Here is a 17,931-nt window from a genome sequence, read left to right on the forward strand (position 1 = left end):
ATGACAGGTAAAAATTCAGAATTGAGTTGGTATTCGTTGGGATTCGTTGGGATAGGCTGAGTTATAAGCGGCAGTAACCAACTGATCCCCACACAGGTTCCGAGGCCCTCTCGTGCGCCTCAGCCATTCCGGCCGCTCCGCCGTCTCCAGCCCGGAAGGAAGCGCTGGGACGACGCAGCCCGCTCTCCCGCGCTCGGGCGCAGTCCCGACTCACCGAACGCCGCTTCTCACAGCCCGTTGGTGAGAGCTGGTCACGTGGTCGCACTCGGGTGGGGGCGGCGCATAAGGACTTCCGTGTGTCCGAAAGCGGGGCGCCGGATATTGCTGAACACCGTTGATGTTGAACCAACAGGATACAGACTTGGGGATGGTTTCTTTAGTTTTCTCCTAACTGGAGAAGTGTTGGTGTCAAAACCCCAGGGTGGGCAACAGGGCCTGGGTCTCCTTCTGGGGAAAAGACCTGCGGTGCCAGTCGTGGTCTGACTTGGGGCCCTGCCGTTTGGGCTAATCCTTGGGAGTTGCTCAAAATCCAGCGCTGAGTCCCTGTGGTACCCAGCACTCACCCCTCCAGGCTTCCATATACCGGGGAGCTCAGGCCCCCCTTAGCTAATGGGGATCATGGGCCTGCCCAGGAGCCTAAGCTGGCTCCAAAACACGGTGTGTGCTCCCTACCTTGCTTTTATTTCAGAAAAACATAAATGTTAGTATTGGGCGCAAACGCATGTCAACTACTGAATAGCTACTCAAACAAACAAACCGTTTGCCATAGTAACTCGAATGCCCCAAACCTTGGCAGCCATGAAAGGGATCATTGCTGGATTAATTCGAAGCAGAATCTTGAAAAACAGGTTGTAGTTACACTGCGGTAAAATGCTGGCTTCCTGATGGGAAGTGAAAGTCTAATCAAGTTCTGCGGGGGGCTGAGAGGAAGGCGGGAGCGGTGGCGAAGGCCACGTTTTCTCACGCCGGCTGCGCCCAGGGGGACGCTGGGAACGGCGCTGGGGCGTCGCTGGAGCTGTTGAGTGGAGGCCGCCTCCAGGGGCTGCGGAAGCTGGCCGCCAGCAGGAGGCAGGCCACGGGCGGGGGTGGGAAGAACAACGGCTAGGCCGCTGTGGGGGCAGGAAAGGGACTTGAGGGCAGGTGGAGAAATGTTCCCGAGAAAACTGGCTGTCAGGATGGGCCAGAGTGAGCCTGGCAGCGTGGAAGGTGGCCGTACATGACAGCCAAGACCAGACGTCTGCGCTCCGACCCAACCAGAAATTTTGCTTTGGCAATGACGAGGGATGATGCCCTCCGCACCCACTGACCTCTCTCCTCTCCTCACTGGCTTATCACCTTCACCCCTGTATCTTCAGTGGCTTACATAAGACTGACTTTTAAATTCATCATTTCCCTGCTTTTTAAGCAGAAATACCGTTATTGTTTGTTCTTTCTGTAGAAAATATGAATAACCGAAAGGAAAAAAAAGAAAATCATTATAATCCTACCACCCATCAAGAAGCACTTAACATTTTGGTATGTTTCCTTCCAAACTGTGTGTGTGCACGCGTGTGTGTGTATGTGCACGTGTGTGTATGCGCGTGTATGTGTATGCACGCGTGTGTGTGTATGTGCACGTGTGTGTATGCGCGTGTATGTATGCACGTGTGTGTCTGTGTGTTTTAAAAAATGGGATATATACACTATTCTGTTTTTCTCTCTTCATATTCTGTGAAAAGCTAGACTTATTTCTGAGTGCCTATTAGACATCGTGCTGGCATTTTACGGTCCTCTTGTCAACACCAGGCCTACCACTTCCAGTCTGTCGCTAAACCAAACCTCTCCCTCTGTTCATTGAGGAACTTATTCATTCAACATCTGAGCCCACAGTAGGGGCCTACGCACTCGATAGTTCAAGATAAGTCAGCCCAGCATCTCTCTCTTTTCCTAGCCCCTCACAATTAGTCGCAGCATCACTCATTTATTCAACAAATTTTTATTTCATTGGTCCTGGCATGCTCTGTAGGTAGCCTGTGACCTCATGCTCTGCTCACTCAATAAAATCGAGCATCTCTCATGTGCCAGATTATGTGTTTTGCTCTGGCGTACCAAAGTGAACAAGATAGGCATGGTCCCTTCTGCCATGGTGTGAACACTCCAGAGGAGGAAATAAACAATATATCTGCATATTAATTATTTATTTATCAGTGCATAACAAATCAGCCCAGAATTCAGTGATTTCAAATGACAACATTTATTACCACACGGTTTCTGTGGCTTAGCTTGGGACTTCTGCCTCGGGGTTTCTCACGAGGCCGCCATCAGGGTGTTGACTGGGACTGCAGTCATGTTAAGGCTCCACTGAGGGAGAACTTGCTTCCAGGCTCATTGGTGTGCTTTCTTGCTGGTTGTTGGCTACAGGCTGCCTCAGTGTTTGGCCACATCCACCTGTCCATTCGGGCAGCTTCATCAGAGCAAGCAAGGAGAGAGAGAGAGCGGGAGAGGGAGAGAAATTATGCTCTTTTAGAACATAAGCTCAGAAGTGACATCCCATTGCTTTGCCATATTCCATTTGGTAGAAGTAAGTCCCTAGGTCCTGCCCACACTCAGGGGGAGGGATGAATATCAGCAAATGGGGATCTGGGAAAGCCATTTTAGAAGGCTGCCACCCTTGGTCATAAATAAACAAGGCAATTCCAGATCGTGTTCAGCACTAGGAAGGAAATCAGATGGGGACAAGACAAAGAGCCCCCTGGAGCATCGGGAGAGGTCCTCCTGAGTGAGGGGTCAGGGAAGACCTTGGGAAGAGGTAACAGGTAGGCAGAGACCTGAATGACAAGAAAGAGCCCATCTGAGAATATGCCTTCCGGACAGAGGGAACAGGAAGTGCGAAAGTGGAGACCAGTGACACAGAGCAAAGGGAGGTGAGAACTTTATAACAAACCCATGAGGCAAATATTATCTGCATTTTAAAATAATGAGTAACTCCTCTAAGATCACACAGCTTGGAAGTCATATAGCACACACATGGTGGTAACTAAAATCCATGTTTTTGCCACACCAGTTCCTTGCAGTTCATTGCAGAATTCACTAGAAGGGATGATGGCGGGTGATCAGCCAACCCAGTGGCCCAGGACATAAAGCCAAAATAGTCCTGTGGCAACTGGGATAGTTGGGCATTATAAAGGGAAAACATGGCCAGCAGGCTCTTTAATGTGGCATGAAACCCAGGTGAGCCAACAGCCTTGAGTCAGCTGGGTAAGACTCGGCTGTCTTTTGTAGCTAAGAGAATAAACTGAGTCATAACCCCACCTTGTTGCTAAAATCAGATGTTTATATACTGCTGCTTTGTTTCCTTTTGTTCTTCTCCAGTCATTCCTGTGAGAGAAGCTGGCCTAACACACAGGGGCAATCAGGGAATCTTCGAGCTGGGAGAGGCCTAGGCTGGTTCATGCCAGTCTTCAGCCGCTGAGCAGGACCTTGGGTGCAGGGCAAGACTCCTTGCTCCCTTAGACATCTTTCCCACTGGGCCTCTGCTTTGGGCATAGCTACTGATAACTTGTGTCCCTTCCTGAACTACACCTCTCTCCCTCCCCCACCAAAATGCTCAGTCCAGTACTCGGCCCGCGGAAGGCAGTTCATGAAAGTTCAATGCCTGAATGACAGGACATCTACCTGTACACAGCAGAGTGGAAAGTGTCTGAGAAAGGCCACAGCAGCAGAAGATGGAAGCTGAGCTGTAGCTATCTTTTTTTTTTAAGATTTATTTATTTATTTTTTAAAGATTTTATTTATTTTAGAGAGAGAGAGCATGTGCACGCGAGCGAGAGAGCATGTGCGTGTGGTCCGGAGGAGGGACAGAGGGTGAGAGAGGGAAGCAGATTCCCCACTGAGTGGGAAACCCGATGCTGGGCTTGATTCCACCACCCTGAGGTCATGACCTGAGCCAAACCAAGAGTTGGATGCTTAACCGACTGAGCCACACAGATGACCCATATTTATTTATTTGAGAGAGAGAGAGAGTGTGTGTGTGTGTGTGTGTGTGTGTGTGAGTGGGGGGAGGGGCAAAGGGAGAGGGAGAGAGAGAAGCAGACTCTCAACTGAGTGGGGAGCCCGATGAGGGACTCAACCCCACAACCCTGAGATCATGACCTGAGCCAAAATCAACAGTCGGACGCTCAACCGAGTCACCCAGGCGCCCCTGAGTTGTAGCTATGTCTTTGCTGTTCACATTGCCATATCCTGGTGACCTGAACCAGGAAGTCAGCGACTCTAAGATATCCCCAGTGGGATCTGGCATCTCTCATCAAGGCAGTGGATCCTCCACTTCTCCATGAGATCTGACCCTCCAGACCAGCTCTCCTTTTTGAACCTCTCCTACTATAAATTCTCCCACTGGAAGTTCTCTTCTGCTCCCCATTACTCCTCGTTTCCTAACTCCTCTCCTGGCCTCACTATTCCCCTGTGAGTGAATGACAAGACAGGGCCCTGGGCCTTCTCTCCCTCCCTAGAGAACTCCACACTCAGCTGCAACCTTCACTCTATGCTGCTGACCCCTAAGGAGGTCTCAGATCAGACTGATTTCAGTTGGACACAGGGTAGATCCCACCCACTATCTCCCCTGTGGTGCACAGCACCTCTCTGTGATTCCTTGCCCCATCATCAGGCTTGGCCTAATGTCTTGTTTCGGCCCTGGAAGGTGGGCAAAGGTGACAATGTGCCAATTTCCAAGAGAGGCTCTAATAGGCCCTGCATGGTCCCTCGTCTTTTACTCTTTCCTTCTGCTGCATAATAGCATGCTCAAATAGAGGCTTCCCTTTCAGTCTGGGATTCAGAAGGAGAAAACCAAATACCTAGTCTCTCTTTTCTGCAGAATATCAGAAGTTGATGGGATCATAAAAAGCACATCATTGAAAAGTATCCATTTGCAAGTGGGATCAGATCTCTAAGAATGACTGGAAAGGCGACTTCTGTCCAATAATTATTCAAAATGAAATACAGAATTAATACATTCTGAAAGAAAAAATAAAATAGTGCAAAGATCCAATCTCAGAGGTACTTCTGGGAGAGCCAAGGTTTAAGAGAGCACGGTATGCTCCAGCTCACCAATGCTGGATTATAGGTACAGGGGCTTTTTGTTTGAAAGATAAATTATCGAGATAGTGTTTTCTGAACAGAGCAACCAGGAATGGTCCTTTCAGTATGCAAGACGATGTCACACTTCCACTCAGTACCTACTCATGGCTTCCCATGATGCTTAAGTGCCATAGCACCCAAGACTCTACATGATCTGACTGCCCATCACCTCATCTCTCTCCTACCCTGTCTTTCTTACTTTATTCCAGCCATTTCTCAGATACACCGAGAATGCACCAGCCTCCACGACTTTGCACTGACTCTTCTCCACCTGAAACACTCATTCCCTGGATAGGCACGTGACACTCCTTCCCTCCCTTTAGGTGTCTATCCAAGTATCACCTTATTAGAGAGGTCTTTCCTGATCATGCCCACAAAGAGATTGTACTTCCTTGCCCATTATTACTTTGGACAGTGAATTTTCGCAACAATCACGTGTGTCACTCCTGGGTTAAAGCATTTAAGAGCCAATGTATAATACCAATGTTTATCCTCTGCTGTTTCAAGAGAGCAGACCACATGTTCCAGATGGTTTGATCACAGGAGGATGTAGCCTGAATTATCGAGTAACTGCCTAGAGCAAATTTCCCTGGAGACTTGCCGGGACCCACAGTGGAGTCCGTATGTTTGTTAGAGCAGCATAACCTGTGTGGACCGATATACATTCACATATGCCATCAGCCCTTTCCCCTTTACACTATTTTATTTATTTATAGGTAAATATATTTATAAATAAATAAAATATAAATATAAACAAATACATAAAATAAAGTACTTAAGCATTTAATATTACTCAACATATTGTATATTTACTTATTTGTTTGTAGAGGTCATCAGTGCTACTCACCAAGTATTTCCACCTCTCTGCCTTCTGGACGTGTGGTCAGACTGTGGTTGGGTGAGGCCATGTTCTAGAGTTTCCCTTATGCACAACGGCTGGTCCCTTGGACTCATCCTGGGTCCTAGAATGTGGCAGGTAGACCCTAAAGTGGTCCCCATGATCCCTAAATCCTGGTGCTTATGCCTTTATATAATATCCTCCTGTCAAGTGTAGGGGGACCCGTGACTTACTTGTAACCAATAGAATATGGTGAAGTTGATGGGATGTGACTCCCATAATTATGTTACTTTGTATAAGATTCCGTCTTTCTAGCAAACTCTCTCTCTTTTGCTGTCTTTGAAAAGGAAAGCTGTCATAAAGTAAGGGGTCATGTTGGAGAAGCCCAAGTGGCAAGAAACTGCAGGTGGCCTCGTCTAGGAGCCAACAATGACCCCAAGCAAGAAACTGAAACCTCAACCCAAAACTTGAGGAAATGAATTTGGCCAAAACCATGAGGGGAGCTTGGAAGTGAATTTCTTCCCAGCTTAGCCTGTGATGAGAGGCCCAGTCAGCACCCGGATTTCATCTGGGTGAGAGCCCGAGCAGAGGACCCAGTGAAGCCATTCCTGCCATGGTGGTCTCCCACTCTACCTGAAAGAATTAAGCTTCACGAGGGCAGAGTTTTGTTTTGTTCACTTGTATTTCTTCAGCATCATTGCTTAGCACATAGTGGGCACTCAATAAATATTTACTGGATGAATGAAAAAATGAGAAAGAACTTTGTTTTGCTTAACTTAAAAGAGAGATAGTTGCCCATAATAAATGCATTACATAAAAGATGCACACATAGTAAATGCATTACGTATACATATCACATGTATTGGAATGGCTATAGCAGTTAAACTTTGTCATAGGATTATTGTTGAATTCCAAGTCTCATTAGGCACCAAGCTGATAGGATTTGATCCATGGTAGAATTAACTTTATGCTAAAGCAAAAAATAGGATCATGTAAAATAAGTGTTTCTTAATCCATATCAATAAAACAAAATTTCCATTGGTCTTAATTGTGTCATGAGAAACTGGCTATCAGTATTTTCGCTGAACATGTCTGGAACGGTCTGACTTACAATTTGGGCTATATAATGTATGTGAAGTCACTTAGTGGAATCTGGTGGTTTTAAAGATGAACCTCAAAATGAAAGTCATGAGGACGGGCCTCAATTTGGCAAAGCGCCATTTCTCACATAGGCAACTTCATAAACATACTATATTTATTATATAGTGATAGTTAAAATTCTTCTGAGTGATGAAGAGGCAGCCAGAAATCAAATAGGTGGATGTTTTGTGGTATATGTTCTATTGTGAAGTGGTTTCCCTCTGTCAACTATCAAACTTCTGTGTGTCCTTTCAGTACAGCTTGTGGTAGAATAATGGTCCCCCAAAGATGTCCTCATCCTCATCCCTGGAACCTGTGAACATGGTATGCTACTGGGGCAAGAGGAATTAAGGTTGCTGGTAGAATTAAGGGTGCTAATCAGCTGGTTTTGAGATGGGGAGATTATTCTGGATTATCTGGGGAGGCCCAATGTAGACACCAGTGTTCTTATAAGTAAGAGGAGAGCTGGAGCGACAAGAAGATGGAGGAGAGAGGCACAAGCCACGGAATGCTGGTGGCCTCTAGAAGGCAGAGAAGGCAAGGGAACAGATTTTCCCCTAGAGCCTCACGGGTTGCAGCCCTGCAGACTCCTTGTTTTTAGCACAAGGAAACCCATTTGGAGTGTCTGCCCTCCAGCACTCTGTAAGATAGAAAACCTATAGGAGAGTCTGGGTGGTTCAGTTGGTTAAGCGTCTGCCTTCGGCTCAGGTCATGATCCCAGGGTCCTGGGATGGAGCCCCGCATCGGGCTCCCTGCTCCGCGGGAAGCCTGCTTCTCCCTCTCACACTCCCCTGCTTGTGTTCCTGCTCTCACTGTGTCTCTCTCTGTCAAATAAATAAATAAAATCTTTTTTTTTTTTTTAAAGAAAACCTGTTGTTTTCTTGTGTTGTGTTGTTTTAAGCCCCTGAGTTCGTGGCCATCCGTGAACTCAGCAACAGGAGATGAAGATAGCACTGTGAAGAACAACGAAGTACTGGAGATTTTCCCCTCAGTGCAAACTAGCCGGTCTCATTTCCATGGATGCTGGCAGAACACACGTGGCCACCGGGCCAGAGGCAAAGGGCCGCTTCTCCCTGACTGACGGCAGGGCAGCTGCTGGGGGGCAGCTTTCTGCACAGTTGACCGAGCCCAGATTCCCACAGGGCAACGTGAAGGCGGCCAGGTGACCTCTGCACACAGTGGCTTGTGTGATGAGCGAGGAAGCTTGCCACTAGGGAACTCAAATCGTTCAAACTGGGCAGCAAGCACCCCTGCCCTTTGCTCCCAAGGGAGGGGCTCTGTCTTCCAAGCTGAAAAGTAGTAATAGTAATAAGCATGAGAACAGTGGTTTGAGTTTACAGACTACTTTTCACATCTACCATCTAATTTAACCTTTTCTTTTTAAAGATTTTATTTACTTATTTGAGAGAGAGAGAGAGAGCACATGAGTAGTGGGTGGGGGGCAAAGAGAGGGAGAAGCAGACTCCACGCTGAGCAGGAAGCCCGATGCGGGGCTCGATCCCAGGACCCCGGGATCATGACCTGAGCCGAAGGCAGACGCTTAACCGACTGAGCCACCCAGGTGGCCCTCCCCTAATTTAAACTTTTAACAGCCCCTTAAAGAGGTAACATTCCCAAGAACCCGAGGCCCTGAAACACTGAATGACACACTCGGGGCCACCCACCCACCCCCATTTCCTGTGGCTTCCCCTTCTAATACTCTCAGTAAATAGATCCATTTGTGCAGCTCTTCACCCTTTGAGGGTATGAACGTCTTGTAAAAGAGTAAATTGTTTTCAGGCTGTCACCCTGGTGACCTGCAAATGGCGGATCCTAAATTCAGCCATAGAAAGAACATGGGCTGTGGAATTAAATGTCGGTGGTTCAAATCCTGACGATGCTTCTGTAATGTCTATGAGCCTCAGGCTGCCCATCTGCAAAATGGGGTCATAATTCCTTCATAGGGATGTTAAGAGACTTGTGCCTCCTGGGTCCTGTCGCTCAGGTTCAGGTTGTCCCTCTTGGAACTACTTGCTCGATTTGTCTCTTCCCCACGACTGTGAGCTTCTTGAGGGCAGGGACCACGTCTTCTGTGCTGGTCCCCCTACAGCTAGCACCGTGCCTGACAAGAAGACATGCTGAATAAACATGTGGTGACTGAAAGAGTCCCCCGGGCACCCAGTAGGTGCTTGATAGTTGCCTCTTCCTACCCTCCCTCGGCAAACCCTGCCTTTCGCCAGGCAAGGGACAGTTTCCATCCTAAAGGAAGTCTGGGTTCTCCACAGTCACTTTCATTTCCTAAAACTGAAATTTCTGTGGCACATATTATGCAAGAGCAAATAAGGCAACCGCTCATTGGACAGCGGGGAGCCGAACAGAGTCACCCGGCCCGGTTCCTGGCATAGCTGGTGGGGACCCAGTTGTGCAAGTTTCTGAGGTTGGAAACAGAACAACTCTTCTAGTGTTTCTGCGAGCACCAGGGAGAACTGTCCTGGCAGAGCTGTCCCTCATTCTTGGAAAAGAGAGCAATGCCCCTTTCCTTCCCAAAGCCAAGTCCCATGACTCTCTCCTGTGAGAGGGAGTAACGATAAGTCACCGCTGGGCCCGCAGACTAGGCCTGTAGCCCTCTCTGGACGAAGAGGCAAAATGCCTCCACAGTGCAGGTTTCATGAAGTGGGTTCCTCCCCACCTCCTTTTTCTGTCCCCTCGTGTTTCCTGGACTCGAGTCTCTACTTCGGGGGGATTCCCCTTCTTCCCAAATACTTTCCTTTTTCTGTCCCAGCTGAGCCTGCCTGAGGCAATGCGGTCTGCCTCAGAACAGCACCTCTACTCAGTCCAGCAACACTCTTACCTTCTGAGGGAAACTGAGCTCATCCCGTTGACAAGAAGGAGACAATAGTCACATCAAAGTCGAAAAGCCCAGTAGTAATTACATTTCTTGGTGTATGTGCCTTTTATCAAAGGGGCTTATTAATCCAAATGAATGCTGTTCACAGCACAATTTCCACAGAGAATTGTTGGCCAGTTTGTCCCTTCCGGGTCCCTCAGGAACAATTCTTGCTTGATAATGTCTGCCTTTTTGAGAGTAAAGTGTTGGGGAGCGTTAGTGATTTTACACTCAGTCTACACTGGATAAGGTGTGTTCTCACCTGCTGGGCTTTATGCCTCGGTGGGCCAGAGACTAGACAGTTTTGGGGCCCGATCATTTGAACAGTAGTTGTTTATCTGATAATTTCCCTCGCAATTCTCTTAAGATCAAAAACAAATGCTTTTTAGGAAAGAGTGGGGGGAAAAATCTACCCAGAAGTCCACACCCATTCACGTCGTTTAATTTTCTCTCCAAATTTTTATTCTTTGTCAACACAGCTCTGAAGCTGTGTGATTTCATGTCTAAAAGTTCATCAGTCAACCGACCTACAATCCCCCTTTCTCTTCTCATTCCCCCATCGTTACCTACTTTTGCCTAATGTTTGTGCCCTGATATTGACAGACAGCGGTGTTTCTCCCATTGATTTTCCATAAAACAAACACATTTATTCATTTGGCTCTACTTACCAAACAACCCATGTCTCACATTTACGGATGCCGGCCCTGCGTGCGTCCTGCCTGGGGCCTTGCCTGATTTCCACGACTCTATGACATTCACTTAGCAGGGACAGGACTCGGGTGAGATGTTGCAGTCAGCAACAGGGCTCACCGTCTCTGTTGGTAACCACTGCACCACACTGCCTTCCTGTTCTATCTTCATGTTGTCAGAAATATTTTAAAATCACTCTGAAATATTTTTTCTCACAACAGACAAGAGCTATGGCATCCTAACTTTCCACTAGGCTCTCTGGACCGTTTGACAGATGAACAGTTAAGGTAGGACTCGACCCCACTGTACCCATAGCAGGCTCACATTCCTGCTGTTTCCTCCTGACCTGGTGATGCCGTCACAAAGCCCAACAGGTTCTGGGGGTGTAGGGGTAGGAGCCCCTTGAATCAGGAAATCAAAGGTGACAGGAGCCAGAAGTGACTATAGGATATGCTTTTCCCCCAGGACAGATGTCCTCATTATTTACATCCTGCTCTGTCAACAATTTGATTTGACTGGCCGAACCTAGAGCAAACTAGAGAGGATGAAGTTCCCGTAGTTTAAATCCTACAGCCTTTGCTAAAAAGAACAGCTAACACTGAGTGTTTACCAGGTCCTGGGTGCTGGATTCTGGGTAAGCATCATCCCCCCAGTTAACACATGTGAAAACTGCTGGATCTTAAAGCTAACACGTGGAAGAGACACAGCACGGGCCCTCAACAGGCCCCGTCTCCATAATCCCATCATACTGTGGAGGTGGGGGCACAACGGGATGCGCGGAGCCCTGCAAATCAGTCCAGTCAGCTTTGGATGTGCGCTGCATGGGCCATAGTTGGTGGCTGCCCCGAGTCACTCCAGAAGCTGATTTATGGCAGCGACTCGGAGGGAGTCTTTTGGACCTGGCGTCGCATATTTTTAAGAACCTGTATATTTCGGTAGGAAAGGAAGTGAAAAGCTGCCATAATAATGATGGTAATAATAGCTGGTAATTATTGATCTCTTTCTGTAGGCCAAGCATTCTGTTAGCGCATTGGATACATGACCTCACTTAAACAGGACAGAAAATCAACGGGGATTTCAGTGTCCCGTACTCAAGCCATCATTCAATTATCGTTTAACTTTCTTCCGGGACTTACAAGAGTAATGACATCCTTGTAGGCAGCGTTTGTCCCGCTCATGATTCTCCCGTGTGGCAATCATCCTTGAACTGTGCAGTGCATTTGGGCCACGTTTGTGTAAAGAAATCTTGCAACAAAATGGGCACACAGACACACATCCCATCAAAAATTCAGTTTTCTAGTATTTGAGTGTTTACTAACATTCTCATTGAATACGTGTAGCGAGATGATGAAGCAGGGGAAGCTGTCTATGGAGATCTAGTGAAATCATGTGGGCTCTGAAATCAGACAGATGGTGGTTCTAATCCCAATTGTGTTACTTAGCAGGTTCCTGAGCCCTTCTGAGCCTCCTTGAATTTAAAATGAGGGGATACCCGCCTCATAGACTCGCTATAGGTTTAAACGAACACACACAGAACAATGAGCAGAGGTCTTGGCACAAGACAGAGTCTCAGCAGGAGTAATTTCCTTCGCCTCCTCCATCCCCACTTTGGATTCGACTTGCCAAACTTGATAGTGTTCCCTGACTTCTGTACCCCAATTTATAGTTCCTTATTTCCTGATTATCTTGATTTGCTCATTTATTTATTCAAAAGTTTTTATCAAATGCCTATTATATGCAAGTTACTGGGTAACCATCGAGGATGCAATGAAGAACTAAATAAAAACGAATTCCTTTTCACATCCTGGTGAGAGAGTTAGACATTAATCATACAAGTGGGTGGGTAGTTAGAAAGGGAGATAAATGCTACGAAGGATAGGGACACATATCTAGGCTTTAGAGTAGGGACACGAGGGTGAGTCGAGACCAGAAGTGAGAGTGTCTACGGCAGGTGGGGTTGGTGCTGGGGGAGTGGACAGTGATGGTGAAGGGCGTGTGGTAAAGGACAGCTTTCACAAAAGGGCTATGCAAGGGATGTGTGCAGGGTGGAAACTCTGTGTGTCTGAAAACCTGAAAGACCAATGTGGCTGGCACACCGATGGTGAGGGGGAGAAGAGACAGAGACCAGGAGTTTAAGCAGAAGTCATTCCACAGACCCCGCAGGGCCGTGTGGTCCACCTGGATTAGGATCCTCATCCCAAGGACAATCCAGAAGTCACAGAAGAATTTTCAATACAGGGGTAGTGTGAAATGATCAGATTTTGCGCTGCAGAAAGATCATTCTAGATCTGTACTGTCCAATAACGGTAGCTACTGGCTACTCATGGCTCTTGAACACTTGAAATGTTGTTGGTCTTAGTTGGGATTTACTGCAAATGTAAAATATGCACTGGGTTTCATAGACTTAGTATGAAAACAAGAATGTAAAATGTCTCATTCATTTTAACAGATTGATTCCATGTTGGAATGATAATATTTGGGGTGAAATAAAATGTAATTAAAATCAATTTTACCTGTTTCTTGTTACCTTTTGAAAATGGAGCTACTTGAAAATTTAAAATGACACGTGTAGCTTGCATATGCGGCTCCCATTCTATTTTCATTAAACAGAGCTGCTAGATGCAGTGTGAACGAAGGGATACAGAGAAGGTGAAGTAGATCTGGAGGTTGTTTTAGAGTAAGGCAGCTGGGTCATGGTCGTGGGAATAACAGGAGTTGGGTGGATTCGAGGTAAAATCGGTAGGACTAAGTCCTGTAGCAGGTGCATCTGGATGAATGGTGGGCGCCACATGTTAACATAAAGACCGCCGGAAAAGGACCGGCCTCGACAAGAAATAATTATGAGCTGAGCTGTGGATATGTTGAGTGGATATGTTCTGAGACAGCCAAGTAGACAGATGTCTCACCTAGGCTTGGATGAGATGTCTGGGCAGGAGACTTAAATTTGAGAGGAACTGGCATGCGGATGGGCATGACTGAGGTTCCTTAGGAAGCAAGCAGCCAGTGAGGAGTGACCTGGGACCTAGATTTGGGATAGAGGGTAAGGAAGGATAAGTTTGAAAAGGAGAGTTGAAGGGGAAAACTAGGTGTGTGCGGTCCTGGAAACAAAGGGAGAGAATGTCTTAAGAAGGAAGGAGCGATCAGCAATGCTATCTGCTAGGACAGGTTAGGCAACGTGAAGAATAAAAAATATCAGGAGTTAGCAACATGGCGGCCATCGATGATCTTTGCAAGTGCTGTTTGAAATGATAGGGGCGGAAGCCAGGCTGCAGAGGAGCGCAGACTGGGCAAGACGTGAAGAAATGGGGACAGTGAATATAAAGAGCTCTTTTCAGAATTTGGACTATGAAGGGGGAGAGAGGGAGAGAGACAGAGAGAAGCTTGAGGGAGATGAGTTTTTTGTTTGTTTTTTAAATAACCAGAAGAGACTTGAGCAGGTGTAAATATTGGTAGGAGTGGTCTGGTTGGGGTGGAGTGGCAGAAAGTAGAAGAGGGAGAGAACACAGGGAGGGATAATGTTCCCTACTGCACCGGGCTGGGGGTAGGGTAGAGGTGGGGGGTGGACCGACCACACTGGGACGAGGGATCCCCCTTCTACTGTGGCAGGAGGGAGGAGGATGGGTGTGGATGGAGGTTCAGAAGTGGGAAGTTGAGGGGATTTCTTCAGATGGCTTTAGTGTGCTCTGTGAAGTAAGAAGTAAAGTCATCCCTGAGAGGATATGAGGGGGTGAAGATGGATGGTCAATGGCGGGAGGAGTGTGCTGCAAGTGTCACATATGGTGGGGAGTGCAGGGGCCTTAGCAAGAGAAATGGAATAAAAATGCCTGTTGTCCTCTAAGAAAACAGGCAGGAGGGCACTTTTAGGTTTGGGATTGAGTGTTACACAGGAGAAACAGAAACAGGAGGAGAAGAGACAGTGCTGGCTCTAGAATTTCTATTTGGTAGAGCAATCTGATTCAGGGCTAGGAGGGTGTGAAGCGTTTTGTGTAGGATTTTACATGCTATTATAGTGAGGAAACACAAATTGTTCATACTGAAGAACAGGGAAGCCTTATGGAGACTGGGTAGGTCTTAGGAGGTAAAGCCCTGATCTTCAGGCCCGTGTTTGGCAACACCAAATGAAGGTGTTACGACGATTGTAAACAAGAGGGGCTGTGCACTCTCTCAGATCCCCGAGGCCTCCTGCTGGCGCCCCAACCACCACCCCCCCCCCCAAACCCAGCAGCTGGCGTGAATGTTCCGACTATCTGGTGGCCACAGTCAGCTGGGTATTTTCCCTATAAAGAGAGGGAAGGAGCTCTTTCCTGGTGAACCAGAAGTTTTGGGGCCAAGTACAACTCTCCATATGGTGCTGAGAGAATGGGAGCCCCGGGGGCTGCTGACCCCTCTGCCTGTGAACGCCAGCTTGCCCCAAACGTTTGCCTCAAGCTGCACTGAATGAGCAAGGAAGAGAAGGAAGGAGATGACGAATGGATTGGGGAAAGAGGAAGGAAATCAGTGGACTCTGAGCAAGATGCAAGAGGCCCGAATTAGTCATTGAGAGCTTGGTCGACTGTAAGTAATGACCAAGTCCAGGGAGTGGCTGAGGTAGCGCAGAGGGAATCTTCTGGGCGGAGGAGATAAAGGGACAGAGAGGCTTTGGGAACAGTGAAGCCCCCTGGGCTGCTGGAAGATCTTGGGAAGAAGAATTCTATGGGCTGGTGTCAAAGCCTTCAGCAAATGGAAGGAAGGGACTAGGGAGTCAGCAGATGGGGACAGACATAGGAGGCCAGAGGTCAAATGGCATGCCAGGAGGCCATGGCCCCAGAGAAACTGGTTTTCTTACAAAGGATTGGGGAAGTAACAGATTCTCAGGGAATAGGGTTCCTGGGTCTGACGTTGCCCTTTGTGGAAAACCATGAGACACCATGGAACGATAGATTTAATCCCATCATGTGAACTGGGATTTAGCACAAATCATTTTAGTGACCTATGTGGGCTGGAACTGTTACATGGTAAATAATGGACACACGGTTGGATCTTTACCAGTGACTGAAAGCTCAAAGGAACCATAGCCAAAGGAAGGGCAGATAGGCACAGACAGGACCTATCTGAGCAGACTGATGACGTGGCCAGGACTATCTCAGGTGACAGGAAGTGATGGCGACAGGCAGCCGATGAGGAAGAGTGGCACTTGACGTGGGGAGGACGGAAGGGCTTGGCAAATTTTTTTTTTAGTGACTCAAATTTAATTTTGTTAACATTGGCTTTTTAAAATGTCCTTGAAAATTTTTGTCTGCAGAGATATTTCAGAAGTTTGCTTTGGCTTTATGATTAATATCTAAATTACTAAATTCACAAAGTTAAAAACCTTGTCTTTCCTTAAGGTTTTAGGTTTGACCAGCTATTTATAAATCTACCAAAATTTATAGATCACTTTAAAAGAGACTTTGGCTTATGTTTGTCCTATTTACAAACATAGCTAATCTTTAAAATAGTTCAAACTAATGAAAATAAATAAATAAATAAAATAGTTCAAGCTAGACTTATAAATGTAATATACTTCATGTCCTCTTTAAATGTTTCCATTGTTTGACTTAACAAAACTTCCCTGAGTTCTCAAATAATTCTTATAAAACTAATATGCTTATAAATATGGTGAACTTTAACCTTTCTTGTTTCCATATATAACAAGTATTCAATCCATGTTTCCACAAACAAAAATTTCAACTTAAAAATCACAAGTATAAATGAAGTGTACATTTTATTTTGTTTTATTGGGGTGTAATTGGCATTAACATGATATTAGTTTCATGTATACAACATAGCAATTCCACATTTGTATGCATTGCAAAATGGTCACACAATACGTCCAGTTACCATGGAAAATCACCTTACAAAGTTAATATATTATTGACTATATTCCCCATGCTGTACATTACATCCTCATGGCTTATTTCTTTCATAGCTGGAAGTTTGTACTTTTTAATCCATTTCAATCCTGCCTCCAATCCTCCCTCCCCTCTGGCAACCACCAATCTGTTTTCTATGAGTCTGGATTTTGTTTTGTTTTGTTTATTTGTTTGTTTGTTTTGCTTTTTGGATTCCACATATAAGTGAAATCATGGGGTATTTGTCTTTGTCTGCCCGACTTATTTCACTTAGCATAATATCATTAAGGTCCATGTTGTCACAAATGGCAAGATTTCATTCCTTTTTATGGCTGAGTAGTATGCCATTTTACATATAGATGCCACATCTTCTTTATCCATTCACCCATTGAAGGACACTTAGATGGTTTCCATGACTTGGCTACTGTAAATGATACTGCAATGAACATAGGGATGTAAATATTTTTTTGAATTAGTGTTTTCATTTTCTTTGGACAGATACCCAGTAGCGGAATTGCTAGAACCTGTGGTATTTCTATTTTTAGTTTTTTGAGGAACCTCCATACTGTTTTCCACAGTGGCCCCACTAACTTATAATCCCACTGACAATACATGAGGGCTCCCTTTCTCCACATCCTCGCCAACATTTGTTATTTCTTGTCTCTTAGATAATAGTCATTCTGACAGGTGTGCGGTGATATCTCATTGTAGTTTTGAATCTGTTATGCCTTAGAACAGAACCTAAGAAGGCATGGTCACATAGCTTACATCCGTAGGATTGAGTCATATCATGACTTTCCTTTTTCCATCCACATAGAAGTCAGCGCCCTCCACCCAGGCTGCCACACAACACGGTCAGATTTAGCAATTATTTGATTTCAGTATATTTTCCAAGGAGTTCCAAAGAAGTTGGAACTTGATAAAAAATCCCGCCTTCTTTTCATACCCTTCCTGCCCAATGAGACCATACAACCCTTACCGAGAGCAAAGTAATACCAGTTGTTCACTCATGGTTTTCTTTAACTATAGGTTTGGAAATCAAGCTCTATATTTCTTCATTCGCATCTTTAAAAGAGGTCAGCTGTTGTGTGGCATGGTTAGGAAATCAGGGCAAGGAGCCATTGGTCAGACTTCTCTCCCTTGTTGAAGTCCCACTGTGTGTCTGCAATGGCCACTTGAGGTGTTTCTACTCCCATTTCTCCAGACCTAACTGATGTTCTGAAAAGGCATGTCAATTCACCACTTGACAACTAGTCGTCGATTAGTGCCTACTTTGTTGTAGGGGCTGGAGATACTTCACTGCAAAGGGAGAATAACATCCACACCCTCAGGAAATGCACATCCAGCTACATTCAGCGCACGTGTGTAAATTTTGGAGTCTCCTTTTCTATCGCCTAATGGAATTCTTGCAA

The 17,931-nt window shown here is 46.2% G+C and overlaps 1 protein-coding gene across 1 annotated transcript in view; it reads left to right on the forward strand.

Moving 5' to 3' along the window:
• The window catches only part of LOC116637325 (toll-like receptor 2), a 27,629-nt gene continuing 9,698 nt past the window's right edge, over positions 1 to 17,931 (forward strand). Inside the window, 3 exon segments of the mRNA XM_032412702.1 lie at positions 1 to 7; positions 97 to 240; positions 1,439 to 1,515. Of these exon segments, the coding sequence (XP_032268593.1) occupies positions 1 to 7; positions 97 to 240; positions 1,439 to 1,515 (228 nt within the window).

The sequence above is a fragment of the Phoca vitulina genome, unplaced genomic scaffold (assembly GCF_004348235.1).
Source record: "Phoca vitulina isolate PV1807 unplaced genomic scaffold, GSC_HSeal_1.0 scaffold14, whole genome shotgun sequence".
Classification (NCBI taxonomy): Eukaryota; Metazoa; Chordata; class Mammalia; order Carnivora; family Phocidae; genus Phoca; species Phoca vitulina.